This window comes from Hyla sarda, chromosome 1 (assembly GCF_029499605.1).
Source record: "Hyla sarda isolate aHylSar1 chromosome 1, aHylSar1.hap1, whole genome shotgun sequence".
Taxonomy (NCBI): domain Eukaryota; kingdom Metazoa; phylum Chordata; class Amphibia; order Anura; family Hylidae; genus Hyla; species Hyla sarda.
The window spans coordinates 244,696,706-244,712,978 of record NC_079189.1 but is presented as its reverse complement, the minus strand read 5'-3'; the positions used below and the strand labels follow the sequence as shown (position 1 = coordinate 244,712,978).

Here is a 16,273-nt window from a genome sequence, read left to right as displayed (position 1 = left end):
ATGAAAGTTTACAGTACATTGCAGGGGATCGGAACATGCTGCCCGCTCCCCTGCTTAATAACTTTTGATCGGATCGGGTCTCAGAAGTGAGACCCCGGTGCGATCAATCCCTCAGCCCCTGTACTACTACCCCCAACATGGAACAGACCCTGTTCCATGCTGGGGGTAGCAGGATTCACTCCGTTTTGAGTAATTTCCCGACAGCTCAGAGCTGTCGGGTTTCTGTGAAGCAAAACTCATAGGTTTTCCTGTGAGTTTTCTTCACACTCGGAGGGTTTTTTCTCTTTTTGTCGGGAACACGCCCCTTTTGTCTGGAAAAACGCCCTTTTTGTAGTTTTTTTTTTAGTGATTTTGATTTTGTCGGGTTGTGCGCCAGATTCTGGCGCAAATTCTGGCGCAGACAGAATTCTGGCGCAAAACCCGACAAAAAGTGTTGGGATCCTGTTAGTAAATGAGGGCCAATGTGATTCTATGGCACTGGGTCTTGTGCTGTTGACGGGTTCTGTGGAGATGATCGGGAAGACACATATCCTCTGAAGACTCCTGCCAGCATTGTACTATTATGCCACATAATCAGTATGTTATTTGGGATCTATTTAAAAAATAATAATATGAATATGAATAAGAAAGTAAGAGTGAAAAAGTAAGAGTAAAAACAATGATACTTTGCTATACTTTGTTACATGAAAAAAAATATAGTTAAAAACAAACTATATTTCCCTTTTTTTTAAAAAGAAATTGACATGTACCATGCTTGTGCTGTGCGTGACAATATTATGCATCTGTAATTAGAATATGATTCTTATAGTTAGAAATGGATACATGCTGCACCTATAGAGTTATGAATATGATAGTTTGACATGGAACAGAGATTTTCTCCCATAAAAGCAGTACCACAATGGATCTATAATACAAAAAGTATACTCACGTTTACTAGTAAAGCAAATCCAGTGAGGAATGAAATTAAGTACATAGTAAACCTCCAGCTGGAAAAACAAATCAAGCATTTACAATCATTTCCATAGAAATTTTGTTGCTCCCACCAATACTATTAATGAAAATTATGCAATAATACTATTAAACAAAATGATTACCTAATATACTAATAACACTTAGGCTAAGTTTCTACTTGGTTCTTTTGTGGCCCAAAATAACTCCATAAAAAAAGCCACAGCATTTTCCTGTGTCTTTTCTGGCATTTTTTTTCCTGGCGTTTCTTGCCTTCGAGTGGAAATTGCATTTTTGGCCCCTTTGACTTTTTTCAAAATTTGCTGGGTACCAAAATAAAAAATAAATAAATGATACAGTAGTATTGAAAAAAAATTATTTAAGAGAATGTATATTTTTTTATACCGAAATTTTTAATAGTGTGTGTTTCACTTTTTTCCCCAAAATTTTTTACATTTTTTAGGTAGTACTACTACTCCCAGCATGGGACAGGCTGTTCCATGATGGGAGTAGTAGTATATATACTAAGAGACAGATCGCCCCGGGTGTCACTCCTGACACCCAATGCGATCTTCCATAATATAGCAGAGATGCGAAGCGGCTCTATACAGCACTCGCATCTCTGCAGTATACTCCAGGCCGGCCAGTGATGAGAACAGAACATATTTTCCACCCAGAGTGGGGAATGGCCGATTGGTTGCAGCCAATCCCCGCTCTCAGAGGGAAATATGAATGAGTGATGCTCTATTCATATCACTGGCCGGCTGGAGTATAGTGCAGAGATGCGAGCGCAATAGATAGGACGATCGCATCGGGTGTCTGGAGTGACACCCACTGTGAACTTTCCTTAACTGCAGGTACTACTACTCCCAACATGGAGCACACTCTGCTCCATGCTGGGAGCTGTAGTACCTTCATTAATAGACAGATCGCAGCGAGTGTAACTTCTGACACTTGTAATCTGTCTATTATTGCAGGTACTACAGCTCCCAGCATTGAGCAGAATGTGCTCCATGTTGGGAGCAGTAGTACCTGCAGTTAAGGAAAGATCACAGCGGATGTCACTCCTGATACCCGCTGTGATCCTCCTGTATAATGTATAGATGCGGACGGCCGCTCTTCTATGGTCCCCTGCACTGACGTATATATACACCTATTCATATTTCCCAAAGAGAGTTGTGATTGACTGGAACCATCAGGCCAATCACAGCTCTCTGCAGGAAATATGAATAGGTGTATATATACAGCAGTGCAGGAGACCATAGAAGAGCGGCCGGCCGCATCTATACATTATACAGAAGGATCGCCAAAGACCCGGGCTAATCTGTCAAATAGTACAGTACTGTGTGTAACTGTGTGTTCCATGCTGGGAGTAGTAGTGCTACCTAAAAAATATATATATAAAAAAAGAAAAGTGAAAAACACACACACTACATTTTTATTTTTGTCGTGTACATTTTTAGTGCCCTGCCTGCCCACATAAATTGAACCTGTTTTAAAAATTTATAAAAATGTAATTATAAAAAAGATAAATTCCGTTATTTTTTCCATCACTACTGTATTATTTTTTTTTTTTTAATGGTACCCTGAAAAATGTTATTAAAAAAAGGTATCTCCATCACTTTTTTGGTAAAGTTCAAAAAATAATGAAAGCCGCCTGCAAAAGTTAAAACCCACATGTCATTTTTTTACTCCAGTAGACTTCTATGGGAGAAAAATGCCACGATTTCAGGGGAAAAAACACCATAGGCTCAACATGCTGCGACTTTGCAAAACCGCCAAGGAGCTGAAAAACACCAAAAAAGAATGAAAAAACGCCAAAAGGATTAAAAAAAAGTCAAACTGAAAAAAGCAAAGTGGAAAAAGAATTTTGGGATTTCTCACTGATTTACAGCTAACATCTGGCTGCATCATGGGGGCCGTCTTGGCGTTTTTTGGGAAAAAACGCACACAAAAAAATAAACAAGTAGAAACTTAGCCTTAAAAAAGATTGTTCATATATATCTGGCGTCAGTTACCTTTTTCCTCCATTGCTTGCTTAAAAGCATCGGAGGGAAACTGATGCTAGAACTGATCCCATTCATTTGAATGGGATAGTTCACAATCGTCCAGCGTCTCAGTTTGGACACCGAATGGTTGGACCCACTGGACCGGCACCAGACATGGGAATGCATCTTGCTGCATTCCCCTGTCTGGCCTTCCTCTGGAGAAGCTGATAAGTACTGGAAGGATTAAGATGTTCAAATAGAAGTAATTTACAAATCTGTATAACTTTCTGGCATCAGTTGATTTGAAAAAATTAGTTTTCCCCTGGAGTACCCTTTTAAGTCATGTATAGAAAGAGCAAGAGAACATGCCCCCTCCAGAGCAGAGGATATGAGAGCAAGTAAGCAGCAGAATGGAAGTATTTTTAGAAGAAATATAGATGCTTGACAAATAAAAATGACATGCACATAATCAGCATTAGGTACTTAATAACATATAACCATTTTTTATTTTATTTTATTTCAAATTCCATTGCCATGACTATTGCTATAACTGTGAATGAATACTATGAATACTCCTCAGCTCCTGATAGTTCATGAAATTGACTCTTGCTCTTTAAAGGGATATTCCCATCTGAAAGAACCATAGCATATCCACATGGTATGTCTGATTACATGAATATAGCAAAGAGGACTTTAGAAAAAGACAGGATCTCCCGGCACTGATGGGAACAAGAGGAGCAGCACAACAGAGCCTTCGGGTGCGTTCACACTGAGGAAAAGGAGAGGAATCCTCAAGTAAAAAATCTGCCGCAGAATTTACAGTTTTTTTGTGCGAATTTTGCACAAAATTTGAGTGACAATCGTGCGGAATTAACGCGGAATATAGGACGAAACAGTTTTTTTTTTTGCTGGACTACAACCACCAATTGGAATTAAAAAAAATTTCATGCAGAATTTCCACATGAATTTCACGCAAATTCTTTGCGGAAATGATTTCAAGCGGAACATTTTTTAACATTGACTTCATTGGAATTCTGCTCGCATATTCCGCAAGAAGAATGAACATATTCTTTCTTCTAGCGGAACGGAATTTCGTGGAGGAATCCGCGAGCGGAATTTCCGCATTGTGAACAGTGCAGAGTAAAATACAATGAAGTCAATGGCAAAGCAGGTGTTAATTATTTCTAAGCGGGGAATTGAAGAGGAATTACTCGAGTGAATTCCTTTTGAATTACTCAGTGTGAACGCACCCTTAGGGTCTATTCACGCGTACAATATTTTGCGCAGATTTGATGCGCAGGATTTCAAGCTGTGTTCAGTCATTCAGTTTAGCCACGCTGGAGGGTACCTGGGAGGACTCTGTGAGCCGGCCTAATGCTGCCGTAATTGCCCACTGGCCCCTGTTTTGCTTATCACTCACAGGTAGGTTTAGCACTAGGTCCCGTGCCATTTGAGAAACCTTGGCTTTGGTGTGCGGGCTCTGGTATGTCCTTCATATAAGGATATACTGGCAAATGTCTCAATTTTAACATCAGTATTGAGGGATAGCCAATGTCACTGTATACATCTACCACAGTAGTGCACCTAAATTCCTATATTATATATGTTCCCATCCCGAGCGTGAGGCCGTTACCGGAGCAACGGGGGGAACGTAGGAAGGTAAGTAAAAGTTTATTTTGTTTATTTTTGCAGCCCGGGCACAGGAATATGTAGTACAGTACAGATTTCCAGCGCCGGCGGCCCGCAACTAACAGGAGGACGAGGAGAGCGGTGCTTGCGGGTAACACAATTAGTTCACCCATGTGGGGGACAGTGCAGCACCCACGGGTCACATTATTGGTGTGAGGGGGGGAGAAATACCGTTAAATACAGTGATACACACTTTTGGTCATACCGCCCAGCTCTAGGATCACGTGCAGCAAGGGCATCTTTAATCCTGCTAGCTAGTCCTTTTTTGAATGTGGCACACAAGGCCTCGTCATTCCATGCCAGTTCTGAGGCTAGAGTGCAGAATTGAACCGCGTAGTCACCAACGGAAGAATTCCCTTGACATAGGTTTAGCCGACTACGCATAAGAGGCACGTGTGGGTTCCTCAAAGACACAGCGAAATTCTGCCAGAAAAACTGTTAAGTGTGAAGCTACTGGATCACCGCGGTCCCAAAGGGGTGTAGCCCAGGCCAGGGCTTTGCTGGACAGTAGGCTAATGACAAAGGCCACCTTCGCACGTTCTGTCGGAAACAGTTCAGACATGAGCTCCAAGTGCATGGAGCACTGTGTAACGATGCATGACTTGGAATCCCCATCATACTTGGAATGTAAAGGCAGGCGTAGCTGGGAGCCAGAAGACACTGCAGGAGCTGGTGGTGGGAGTGGGCCAGGTTGCGGTACCTGCTGCTATTGCAAGGCCAAAAGCTGTTGCACCATAGCTGAAAGTTGAGAAAGTTGCTGCGCCTGTCAGGACAACTGCACGGAGCGAAGATCCGCGACTTCATGCAGGAGTACCTCAGGAGGATCCATGGCCGGATTTTACTGTAACACAAACGTTTCAGAAGACAGGAACCCCGGTGGATGTGGATCCGCTGGACCTGTGTGGCAGATGACTCAGACCGTACCAGGGAACAGAGTCTAAGGTGCCGCTGGTTTTCACCAGAGCCCGCCGCAAAGTGGGATGGACTTGCTGTGGCAGGCGGCACCCAGGTCGCTACCCCTGGCACGGCTCGACCATACAGGCAGCTGAGGAGATGCGAGGCACAGGAAGGATAAGGCAGCTTGTAGTCTGGATAGCAGAAGGTCAGGGCAGGCGGCACGGTTGTGTAGTCAGGACGTAGCAGGAGGTCAATAGGCAGGCGGCAGAGAAACAATGTCGGGTCACAAAGCGAAGGATCAGATACATGACAAGGCAGAAACAGGAATGCTTTCTCTCAGGCTCTCAGTGAGGAGGGTGGAGGAAAATATAAATGAGCCACAGGTGAATCACACTAATGAGCGCACTGGCCCTTTAAATCTTAAAGCTGTGGTGCGTGCGCGCCCTAGGGGATGGGGACACGCACGTCGGAGCAGTGAGGCAGAGCCTAGGGCAGGAGAAGCACCAGGTGAGTGACGGACTGGGGCTCGCATGAGGGCACGTCCCGCGATGAAAGTCCCAGCCTGGCCAGCAGCAGCAGGTAGTGTGCGCTCTGGCCAGTGTGTGTGGCCGGAGCGCATAATGTAACACTTCTTAGAGTTCCGCAGCGTTTTTGAAGAACCCACACGTGCTTCCTCTGCCAAGACGGCTCTTCTTAACCTAAAACAAGGGACTTCCTCTGTGGGAGACTATGCAGTCCAGTTTCGCACCCTTGCTTCTGAATTGGCATGGAACGACGAGGCCTTATGTGCTACATTTAAAAACGACTGTCCAGTAGAATAAAGAACGCTCTTGCTGCGCGAGATCCTGCGACTAACCTGTGTGAACTGATCCATTTGGAGCACGTACTGATGTGCGTTTTGCCGAAAGACAGGAGGAACTTCGTAATGTAAGTGGAAGTACTGAAGTGGCTATGCAAGTGGATCGTACTCGCCTCACCCAGCAGGAAAGATCCCGACGACACAATGAGAATTTGTGCCTATACTGTGCCAGTCCGGAGCACTTTCTCAAAGACTGTTTTTCTGTCCTCAGTGTCCAGGAAAACACTCGCACCTAGGATACGTAGGAGAGGCGTCCCTGGGTGTGAATACTACCTCTATATATATAATATCTCTGTTCAAGTCCACGTTTCTGCTCAGACTTCATTCTTTGCTTCTGCATTCTTGGACTCTGGTGCTGCTGCCAACTTTATTAATGTCTCTCTCGTGCATGAATATGGTCTTCCTGTGCATCGTCTTGTCAAGCCTCTGTTCATCTCTTCTGTCACTGGGCAAAATCTGGACTGTAGAGTGCTTTACCGTATAGAGTCTCTTCTCTTGCAGGTGGGAGTCTTGCATAAGGAAAGGATTGAATTCTATGTGCTTCCACATTGTACTTCTCAGATACTTCTCGGTCTTCCTTGGCTCCAACGTCATTTCCCGCAGCTTGACTGGAAAGCTGGATAAATCACCCGCTGGGGACAGTGCTGTCAAAATTGTTGTCTTGTGCCGGTCCAGCCTAAAATTGTTTCTTCCCTTCCTCCTATGGCTGCATTCACATCTCGTTTTGTACATACGGGTGCCGGATCCGGCTGGGGAAAACCGGGCGCTCCCGTACCCCAGCCGGATCAGCCCGTTAGTCCATTTACTTTAATGAGTCGCCCGTAGCCGACCGGAGTCAAACGGTGACTCTAGTCAGCTCAGTTTTGACCCGTACGCGGTTTCCTAACCGGACCTCAAACCGTAGTATACTACGGTTTTAGGTCCGGTCCAAAACCGCATATGGGTCAAAACTGAGCTTACCGCAGTCATCGTTTGACTCCGGTCGGCTCATTAAAGTAAATGGAGTCACGGGCTGATCTGGCCGAGGTACGGGAGCGCACAGCGCCTGTATGTACAAAACGAGATATGAATGCAGCCTATGCCTGGTTTGCCTTACCCTTATAAAGATTTTTCTAATGTCTTGCGAAAAACAAGCTGAGACTTTACTTCCGCATCGTCCTTACGATTGCCCCATTGATTTACTGCCTGGGACTATGCCACCTCGTGGTAGAATCTATCCTTTGTCAGACCCAGAGACTCAAGCCATGCAAAAATACATCCAAGAGAACCTCCAAAAAGGATTTACCTGAAAGTCTTCTTCACCTGCTGGAGCCGGGTTCTTCTTTGCTAGCAAGAAGGATGGTTCTCTCCGCCCATGTTTTGATTACAGAGGTCTCAACAAAATCACGGTCAAGAATCGTTATCCTCTTCCTTTGATCACTGAACTTTTTGATCGTCTTCGGGGAGGCCAAAGTCTTCTCCAAATTGGATTTACATGGAGCTTATAATCTGATTTGTATTCGAGAGGGAGACGAATGGAAAACAGCTTTTAATACCCGAGATGGACATTTTGAGTATCTTGTGGTGCCTTTTGGTCTTTGTAATGCTCCAGCTGTTTTTCAGGAATTCGTCAATGATATCTTCCTTGACCTTCTCTATACCTGTGTTGTCGTGTATCTTGATGACATCTTCATTTATTCTTTCAACTTGGAGGAGCATCGTACTCATGTTCGTCTGGTCCTTCGACGCCTCCGGAGGAATCATCTCTAAACTGGAGAAATGCCTTTTTGAGAAATCCAGTCTCCTGTTACTTGGTTATATTGTCTCTCATCAAGGTCTGCAAATGGATCCAGTAAAACTGTCTGCGGTGTTGGATTGGCCTCGCCCTACCGGTCTTCGGGCTATTCAACGTTTCCTGGGATTTGCCAACTATTATCGTCAATTCATCCCACATTTTTCTTCTGTGGTCTCTCCCATTGTAGCTCTCACCAGAAAGAACTCTAATGCTAAGTTATGGCCTCCTGAGGCCGAAGAGGCTTTCTCCAGCCTAAAGTCTGTCTTTGCTTCAGCTCCTGTGCTTTCTAGACCTGATCCGGAAAGACCTTTTGCCTTGGAGGTTGACGCTTCGTCCGTAGGAGCGAGTGCCATTCTTACCCAGAAAAGCGCCAAAGGTAAAACTGCAACCTTTGGATTCTTTTCTAAAACCTTCTCACCAGCTGAAAGGAACTACTTCATCGGAGATCGAGAACTGCTTGCTATAAAACTCGCCTTAGAGGAGTGGCAACATTTGTTGGAAGGATCTCCTCATCCGATCAGTATCTATTCTGACCACAAGAATCTCCTGTACCTTCAGTCTGCTCAACGTTTGAACCCTCGTCAGGCAAGGTGGTCATTGTTCTTTTCCAGATTAAATTTTTTCATTCATTTCCATCCAGCTAACACGAATATCAGAGCTGATGCCCTCTCCAGATCTTCTGACGTTGTGGGTTTGGATCCTACACCTAGACATATTATCCCTCCTGACCGTCTGATTTCAGCAGCTCCCGCCGATCTTCTAAAGGTACCTCCTGGCAAAACTTTTGTACCAGTCAGATTGAGACGCAAAGTCCTGAAATGGGGTCATTCTTTTTTATTGACTGGCTATCCTGGAGTACGCAAGACTCTTCTTTTAGTCTCCCGACACTATTGATGGCCGCGTCTGGAACACAATGTCTCTGAATTTGTATGTTCCTGTGTCACTTGTGCTTGTGACAAGACCCCTCGACTGAGACCCGCAGGACTCTTGCAGCCATTGCCCATTCCTGAGAGTCCATGGACTCACATTGCTATGGATTTTATTACCGATCTTCCACCATCACATAATAACACAGTCATCTGGGTTGTGGTTAATCGGTTTTCTAAAATGGCTATTTTATCTCAATCCCCGGACTCCCATCAGCTCCACTTCTTACTTCATATCTTCCATCTTCATGGTCTTCCAGAAAGTATCGTCTCGGATTGCGGAGTTCAGTTTGTGTCCAAATTCTGGCGAGCTCTCTGTTCCTTGCCTTGGCATCAGTTTGGATTTTTCCTCTGCCTACCACCCCTAGTCCAATGGCCAGGTGGAGAGGGTAAATCCAATCTTGTAGACTTATTTACGTCATTTTTTTTCAGCTCGTCAGGACGACTGGGTTGATCTTCTTCCCTGGGCCGAATTTTCATACAATCATAAAGATTCTGAATCCACGAAGACATCTCCGTTTTTTTTATTGTTTTTGGTCATCATCTTCTAAGTACATTCATTTCAAAATCCCAAGTTACAAATTAGGTCCTCGTTTCCTAGGTCCGTTCGAGGTCTTACAAAAAATGTATCCAGTTTCTTAAAAACTCAGTTTACCCCCTTCTCTACGCATTCCTAACTCCTTTCATGTATCTCTCCTCAAACCTCTTGTTATCAACCGTTACTCTCAAAGAAAAAACTCCGCTCCAATTCCTGTGTCCGGTTCCTTAGATATTTTTCAGGTTAAAGAGATCCTGAACTTTAAAACGGTACGTGGCAGAAATTTTTTTGGGGTCGATTGGAGGGGATTTGGTCCTGAGGAGAAGCCCTGGGAGCCTGAGGAGAACATCTTGGACCGTAATCTCCTCAAGAAATTTTTGTCCCACAAGAAGAGGGGGAGACCAAAGGGGTGGTACTGTTATACACTGCGCTCCGGCCGGACATACCGTCCGTGAGCGCATCTCCCTGTCCTTGTCAGCCACCGGCAGGGCTGGGATTCGCATCTCGGGGTGCGCCCACATGTGAGTCCCAGCCCTTCACTTACCTCTGTACCCAGCCTCTCCTCCTCAGCTCCGACGCATGTGCCCCCGCCTCCTAGGGGCGCGCTGGAGCTTTGAAATTTAAAGGGCCAGTGCGCCCATAATTAGTTTTCACCTGTACCTCAGTTTTAAGTTCCTGCTCCTCCCTCTTGCCCTTGCCGGATCTTTGTTTGCCTTTGTGCCTGAGAGAAAGCAGTATTTTGTGTTCCTTGCCGTGTATCAGACCTTGCATTCTGTGACCTGACCGTGTTCCTAGCCGCTTGCCTATTGACCTTCTGCTACCCTACTGACTACGCTCCTGTGCTGCCTGCCCAGACCTCCTGCTAGCCTGACTACATCCTGTCTATCCCTTCTGTGCCACGCTTCACCTCAGCTGCCTGTGTGGTCGAGTCGTGCAAGGGGTTGCAACCTGCGTGCCGCCTGCCGCAGCAAGTCCATCCCGCTTTGTGGCGGGCTCTGGTGAAAACCAGCGGCACCTTAGACTCCGCTCCTTGGCACGGCCCGCGTCATCTGCCACACAGGTCCAGCGGATCCACTACATCCTGAGTTCCAGTCGACTGCAGTGAGTCTAACAATATGCGCTTCCTGAGAACGGGGATTGGATCAACTCGCTTGATCAACCACATGAGAGAAGCTCATGAGGGGAATCCCACATGTATGCGCTTCTGTGGATTATTACAAGTTAACATGTCCAGCCAGGGAGGTGATCGCAATGAAGAACTGTTGAAAAGAGAAACAAAACTCATTCTGAGAACAGAAGCCTTGGGCCCGTTAGGCTTGAATGAACACAAATATATTAATAGCCTCTTGTGTTAATAGTCATCTGGGGATAATGTATTTGTATATGCATTGCAAAGTAGATATTCATTTTCATCCACAGTGAATTTTATGTTAGGAAGTATTTTTGTAAGCTGTCAATAAAGTTGTTTTTGAATTTTGATGTATTTAAGGGGTGGGGTTAAATCATGTGATAGGGCTGTCGCCTGCTTCCCGTAAAACCTCCTTAATAAAGACGTTACAGATTGGACGTGTGCCACAGCAATTTCTTCCTTTTGGCAAAGTAGAATTGGTGCAAAAAACAAGCCATCATATGGGTCTGTAGGTGCAAAATTTAAAGGGTTATGATTTTTAATAGGTAAGGAGAAAAAACGAAAGTGCAAAAACGGAAAAACATTTAGTCCATAAAGGAAATCTGTCACCAGTGTCACCTGCACTAACCTATCGGTACCAACAATAGTGTAGGTGACACTGATGACAACAGTACTTACCTTTTCCCATTCCGTGCAGGGGATCTCCGGTAATCTCCTCCATTAACTTCAACTCTGGCCTGGCCTGGGGCACGGGCAGAGCTTAGTGATGTCACCGCTGCTGTTCTCTAGCAGAGGTGACGTCACTAAGCTCCGCCCATGCCCCAAGTCGCTGCTGCTCTCTGCTGCATCCCGCTGCTGGAGAACAGCAGCGGTGATGTCAATAAGCTCCGCCCATGCCCCAAGACCGGAGCTGAAGTTAACAGAGGAGATTACCGGAGATCCCCTGCACTGATCCGGACAAGGTAAGTACCATTGTCATCAGTGTCACCTGCACTACCTGTCGGTACCGACAGGTTAGTGCAGCTGACACTGCTGATAGATTTCCTTTAAGGGGTCAACCTATCGCAAATCTCTGAATAAAATCTGTTTCTTTAGTGATGATGTCACTAAAAGTCACAAAAAGTTAAAGGGCATCTGCAGCAAACAAAACTTATCCCCTATCCACATGATAGGGGATAAGTGTCTGATCGCGGGAGGTCTGACCACTGGGACCCCCCACAATCTTCTGCATGGGGCCACGGCTCTGCCGCGACTCTTCCGTAGGAGGCGTGCCGGTTGCAGTATCTCTATGGGAGAGACGGGAGGCAGCGTTCGTGCTCCCCGCCTCTCCTATAGAGCTGTATGGGGAGGGGGTGTGGAGGGGACGTACCGTCAACCTCAGTGAGGTCGAAGCTACACGCATTACCCGGCGCACAGTGCAGCAATGCTGGGGCCCCATTCGGGAGATCGCGGGGGGTCCCAGCGGTCGGACTCCCCGTGATCAGAACCTTATCCCCTAACCTGTGGATAGGGCATATGTTTTGTTCGCTGCAGATGTCCCTTAACAGTTAAAGTCTTAATCCTTCCAGTACATATAAGCTGCTGTATGCTACAGAGGAAGTTGTATAATTATTTTCTGTCTTACCACAGTGCTCTCTGCTGTCTGTGTCAGGAACTGTCCAGAGTAAAACATAGAAAACATCTCCTGCTCTGGACAGTTCCTGACATGGACAAAGGTGTCAGCAGAGAACACTGTTGTCAGACAGAAAAGAACTATACAACTTCCAGCATACAGTAGCTGATAAGTACTGGAAGGATTAAGATTTTTATAAAGAAGTAATTTACAAATCTGTTTAACTTTTTGGCACCAGATGATGTAAAACATTTTTTTCACTGGAGTACCCCTTTAAGGTGCTTTACCCTAGGCAATAAGGAGTCAGTCATAATGCATTAGTCTAGCCTCGACCAGGAGTTATGAGCATGAAGGTAAATATGTGTCAGTCTTTTAGCCACAATTGTAAGTTCTCATGTCGTTATTGAGCGTTCCTTTTTTCTCTGTTAACACAGGTTGTTTTTTTTGTTTTATTACAAAATCTGCTCCCACCACCACAATTGGTACCTCCTAGAGAAGAGAATTGCCAGATTTTGATCTCTCCCTGTTAAAATTCAAGTAACATGTTTCCCTAGAAAGGTCATGTTTACATGGCGGACATTTTGTGGAATGTCCACTGGAAAACACATGCAGACATTCTGCAAATAGTGTGCACCAGCAGAAAATGCCTCAGCTAGGACTGCTTGGAAATGCCCCATTTACATGGATGACAATGCATGTCTGAGAGGATTCCACCGAAAGAACTGACATATCAATTCTATCAGTGGGGGGATGGAATCAGAATTTCCACGGAAAAGGCATCTACTGTGGAAATTCTGACGTGTGCAAGCAAGTAGAATTCCATTCAAAGAAATGGGATTCTGCTGAAATGGAATATCTGAGTAGAATTATTCTGCCAGATTACACTCAGAAATTCCATTGTGTAAACATGGCCTAATACAGAGCGAGATCATTGGATCATTTGGTCTTATGATATGTATTTGAGAAAAGTCTTATAATTTCATGTACTGTCATTTATTGATATGCCCTTTTTAAGTAGATGTCAGTTTTAAGGTTCAGACTTTATCTCACCTGGCCTCACAGAATTTCTTGGTTATGCTTGGCCTGTCTTGGTTTCTTCGACATCTGAACCAATGTTCAACTTGGCGAATCTGCATTTTGCATTCAGCTGACAAGTAGCGGATTTCAATCTGCAAGTTAGTTAGATTGTTAAACTATATAGCATTTTCAAAATATTGTCTAATAATAGTAATAATGCATACATTTAGGCATTAGTGGAAAATTGCATACCGTATATACTCGAGTATAAGCCGAGTTTTTCAGCACGATTTTTCGTGCTGAAAACACCCCCCTCGGCTTATACTCGAGTGAACTCTCCGCCCTCAGTGGTCTTCAACCTGCGGACCTCCAGATGTTTCAAAACTACAACTCCCAGCAAGCCCTGGCTTGCTGGGAGTTGTATTTTTGAAGCCTCTGGAGGTCCACAGGTTGAAGACCACTGCGGCCTTCGATATCATTCAGCTCCCCCCCCCTCTCACCCCCTTTAGTTCTGTACTCACCTCCGCTCGGCGGGACGGGTGCGCTGGTCCGGTGCTGCAGGACTGTCCGGTGGGAAGGTCGTCCGGTGGGATAGTGGTTCCGGCCTGCCATCTTCACCGGTGGGGCCTCTTCTCCGCGCTTCGGCCCTGGAATAGTCACGTTCATTACCAACGTCCCTCTGCGTCGTCGTCAAGGCAACGCCTCTATTCCAGGCCCGAAGCGAGGAGAAGAGGCCCCCCGGTGAAGATGGCAGCCCGGAACCAATATCCCACCGGACGACCTCCCCACTGGACAGTCCTGCAGCACCGGACCAGCGCACCCTAACGTCCCACCGAGCGGAGGTGAGTACAGAACTAAAGGGGGTGAGAGGGGGGGCTGGATGATGTCGAAGGCCGCAGTGGTCTTCAACCTGCGGACCTCCAGAGGTTTCAAAACTACAACTCCCAGCAAGCCCGGACAGCCGATGGCTGCCCGGGCTTGCTGGGAGTTGTAGTTTTGAAACCTCTGGAGGTCCGCAGGTTGAAGACCACTGTATCAGACATTGACAAGCGGTGATGATGAAGGGGGGGCTGATGACATGTGGTGATGATGAAGGGGGGGGTGTGGGATGATGACAAGGGGATGATGAAGGGGGGTGGTGTGGGATTATGACAAGGGGATGATGAAGGGGGGGTGTGGGATGATGGCAAGGGGATGATGAAGGGGGGGTGGGGATGATGACAAGGGGATGATGAAGGAGGGAGGGGATGATGACAAGGGGATGATGAAGGGGGGGATGATGACAAGGGGATGATGAAGGGGGGGTGTGGGATGATGACAGGCGGTGATGATGAAGGGGGGGTGTGGGATGATGACAGGCGGTGATGATGAAGGGGGGATGATGACAGGGTGATGATGATGAGGGTGTTAATGACGGGGGTCTGGATGATGACAGGGGGGGATGATGTATTTCCCACCCTAGGCTTATACTCGAGTCAATAACTTTTCCTGGGATTTTGGGGTAAAATTAGGGGCCTCGGCTTATATTCGGGTCGGCTTATACTCGAGTATATACGGTACATTTATTTATGTATGTAGCATGATGAATGTGATACAACTTGCTAGGCATGCAAGACACATTCCTCTTCCTTACTTTATTTTAAGTCTGACATGCATGTACTATGTCTGACATGCATGTACCTATTAATGAAGAACACCAAGTATGTTAGGGTTGGTTTGTTTTTTTTTCTCTTTTTTTTCTTTTGCTTTAGTTATTGTTCTGGACCCTAGAGGGATTTTCTTTGCAAAGATACGGACAAATGAACGGAGTATCTGCTGTCATTTGAGTTTATATGTCTATTTATTATTCGGCTTTTGTCTTTGTACTCCTTTCTTTATATGTCACTTTTCATATTGTGTACAAACATTGTAACTCTTTATGATGCAGCATTATAAAAATAATTATTATAAAAAAAGAAATACAACTGACAATTATATACAGTATATTAGGGCTGCAGCTAACGATAATTTGAATAATCGATTAGTTGCCGATTATTTCATCGATTAATTGGAAAAAATTTCAAAATGCCCAAAAAAAAGGGGTTCAGCTGATTCTACTTGAAAAATGATGTACAATGGCCATATTAAAAGTTTCTAGCATGTGATGTGACCAAACAGCAGCAATTTTGGATTTTTTTTTTACGTTCACGCCGGTTGCTGTCATTATTAATGATCCTGTACAGAAACCAGCGTAAATTTGATACTGCCGCATGGGTAACTGTCAGAACTATTAAAATAAAATGTTAATGATTCACTAATATTTTAATAGTTCAGACAGTTAGCCATACGGTAGTATCAAATATGAAAAAGAAAAGGTTATTTTACCATTTTTGTATAGCAATAGGAAAAGGGGGAGCTAATTTTTATTGGGGGAGCGGTTAATTTAGATTTTTTGGTTGCTTTTTCTATATAGCACTCCTATACACATGGAGTATGTGCAGACTGCAGAGCATTGCTTTTACAGACCCTAGGGTGCAATGCTATGCAGTCTGCACATACCCCCCCCCCCCAAGTGTATAGCAGTGTATGTACATTCCTATACAGATGGGGGTATGTGCAGAGCATTGCAACCTTGTTCCCCCTTTAGACAGCAGGGCCACCCCCTTTAGACAGCAGGGCCACCCCCTTTTAGACAGCAGGGCCACCCCACTTTAGACAGCAGGGCCACCTCACTTTAGACAGCAGGGCCACCCCACTTTAGACAGCAGAGCCACCCCACTTTAGACAGCAGGGCCCCACCTAGACATTAGTAGCAGCCCCTCCAGTAGACGGCAGCCCCCACCCTTGTAGATAGCACTCACCTGCGGCCGTCCTCTGCCCCGTTCTCCCGTCGCATCATGTCGTCCAATGGAGGAGC

At 45.4% G+C, this 16,273-nt stretch overlaps 1 protein-coding gene across 6 annotated transcripts in view; it reads right to left on the bottom strand.

Moving 5' to 3' along the window:
* CERS4 (ceramide synthase 4) overlaps window positions 1-16,273 on the bottom strand; it is a 324,796-nt gene that overhangs the window by 95,167 nt on the left and 213,356 nt on the right. For all 6 annotated transcript variants that reach the window (XM_056569864.1, XM_056569861.1, XM_056569856.1 and 3 more), the window contains 2 exons: window positions 13,411-13,529; window positions 929-986 (listed from right to left, as the gene is read on the bottom strand). In XM_056569864.1, coding sequence (XP_056425839.1) covers window positions 929-986; window positions 13,411-13,529 — 177 coding nt within the window. The remainder of the gene's footprint in view (window positions 1-928; window positions 987-13,410; window positions 13,530-16,273) is intronic.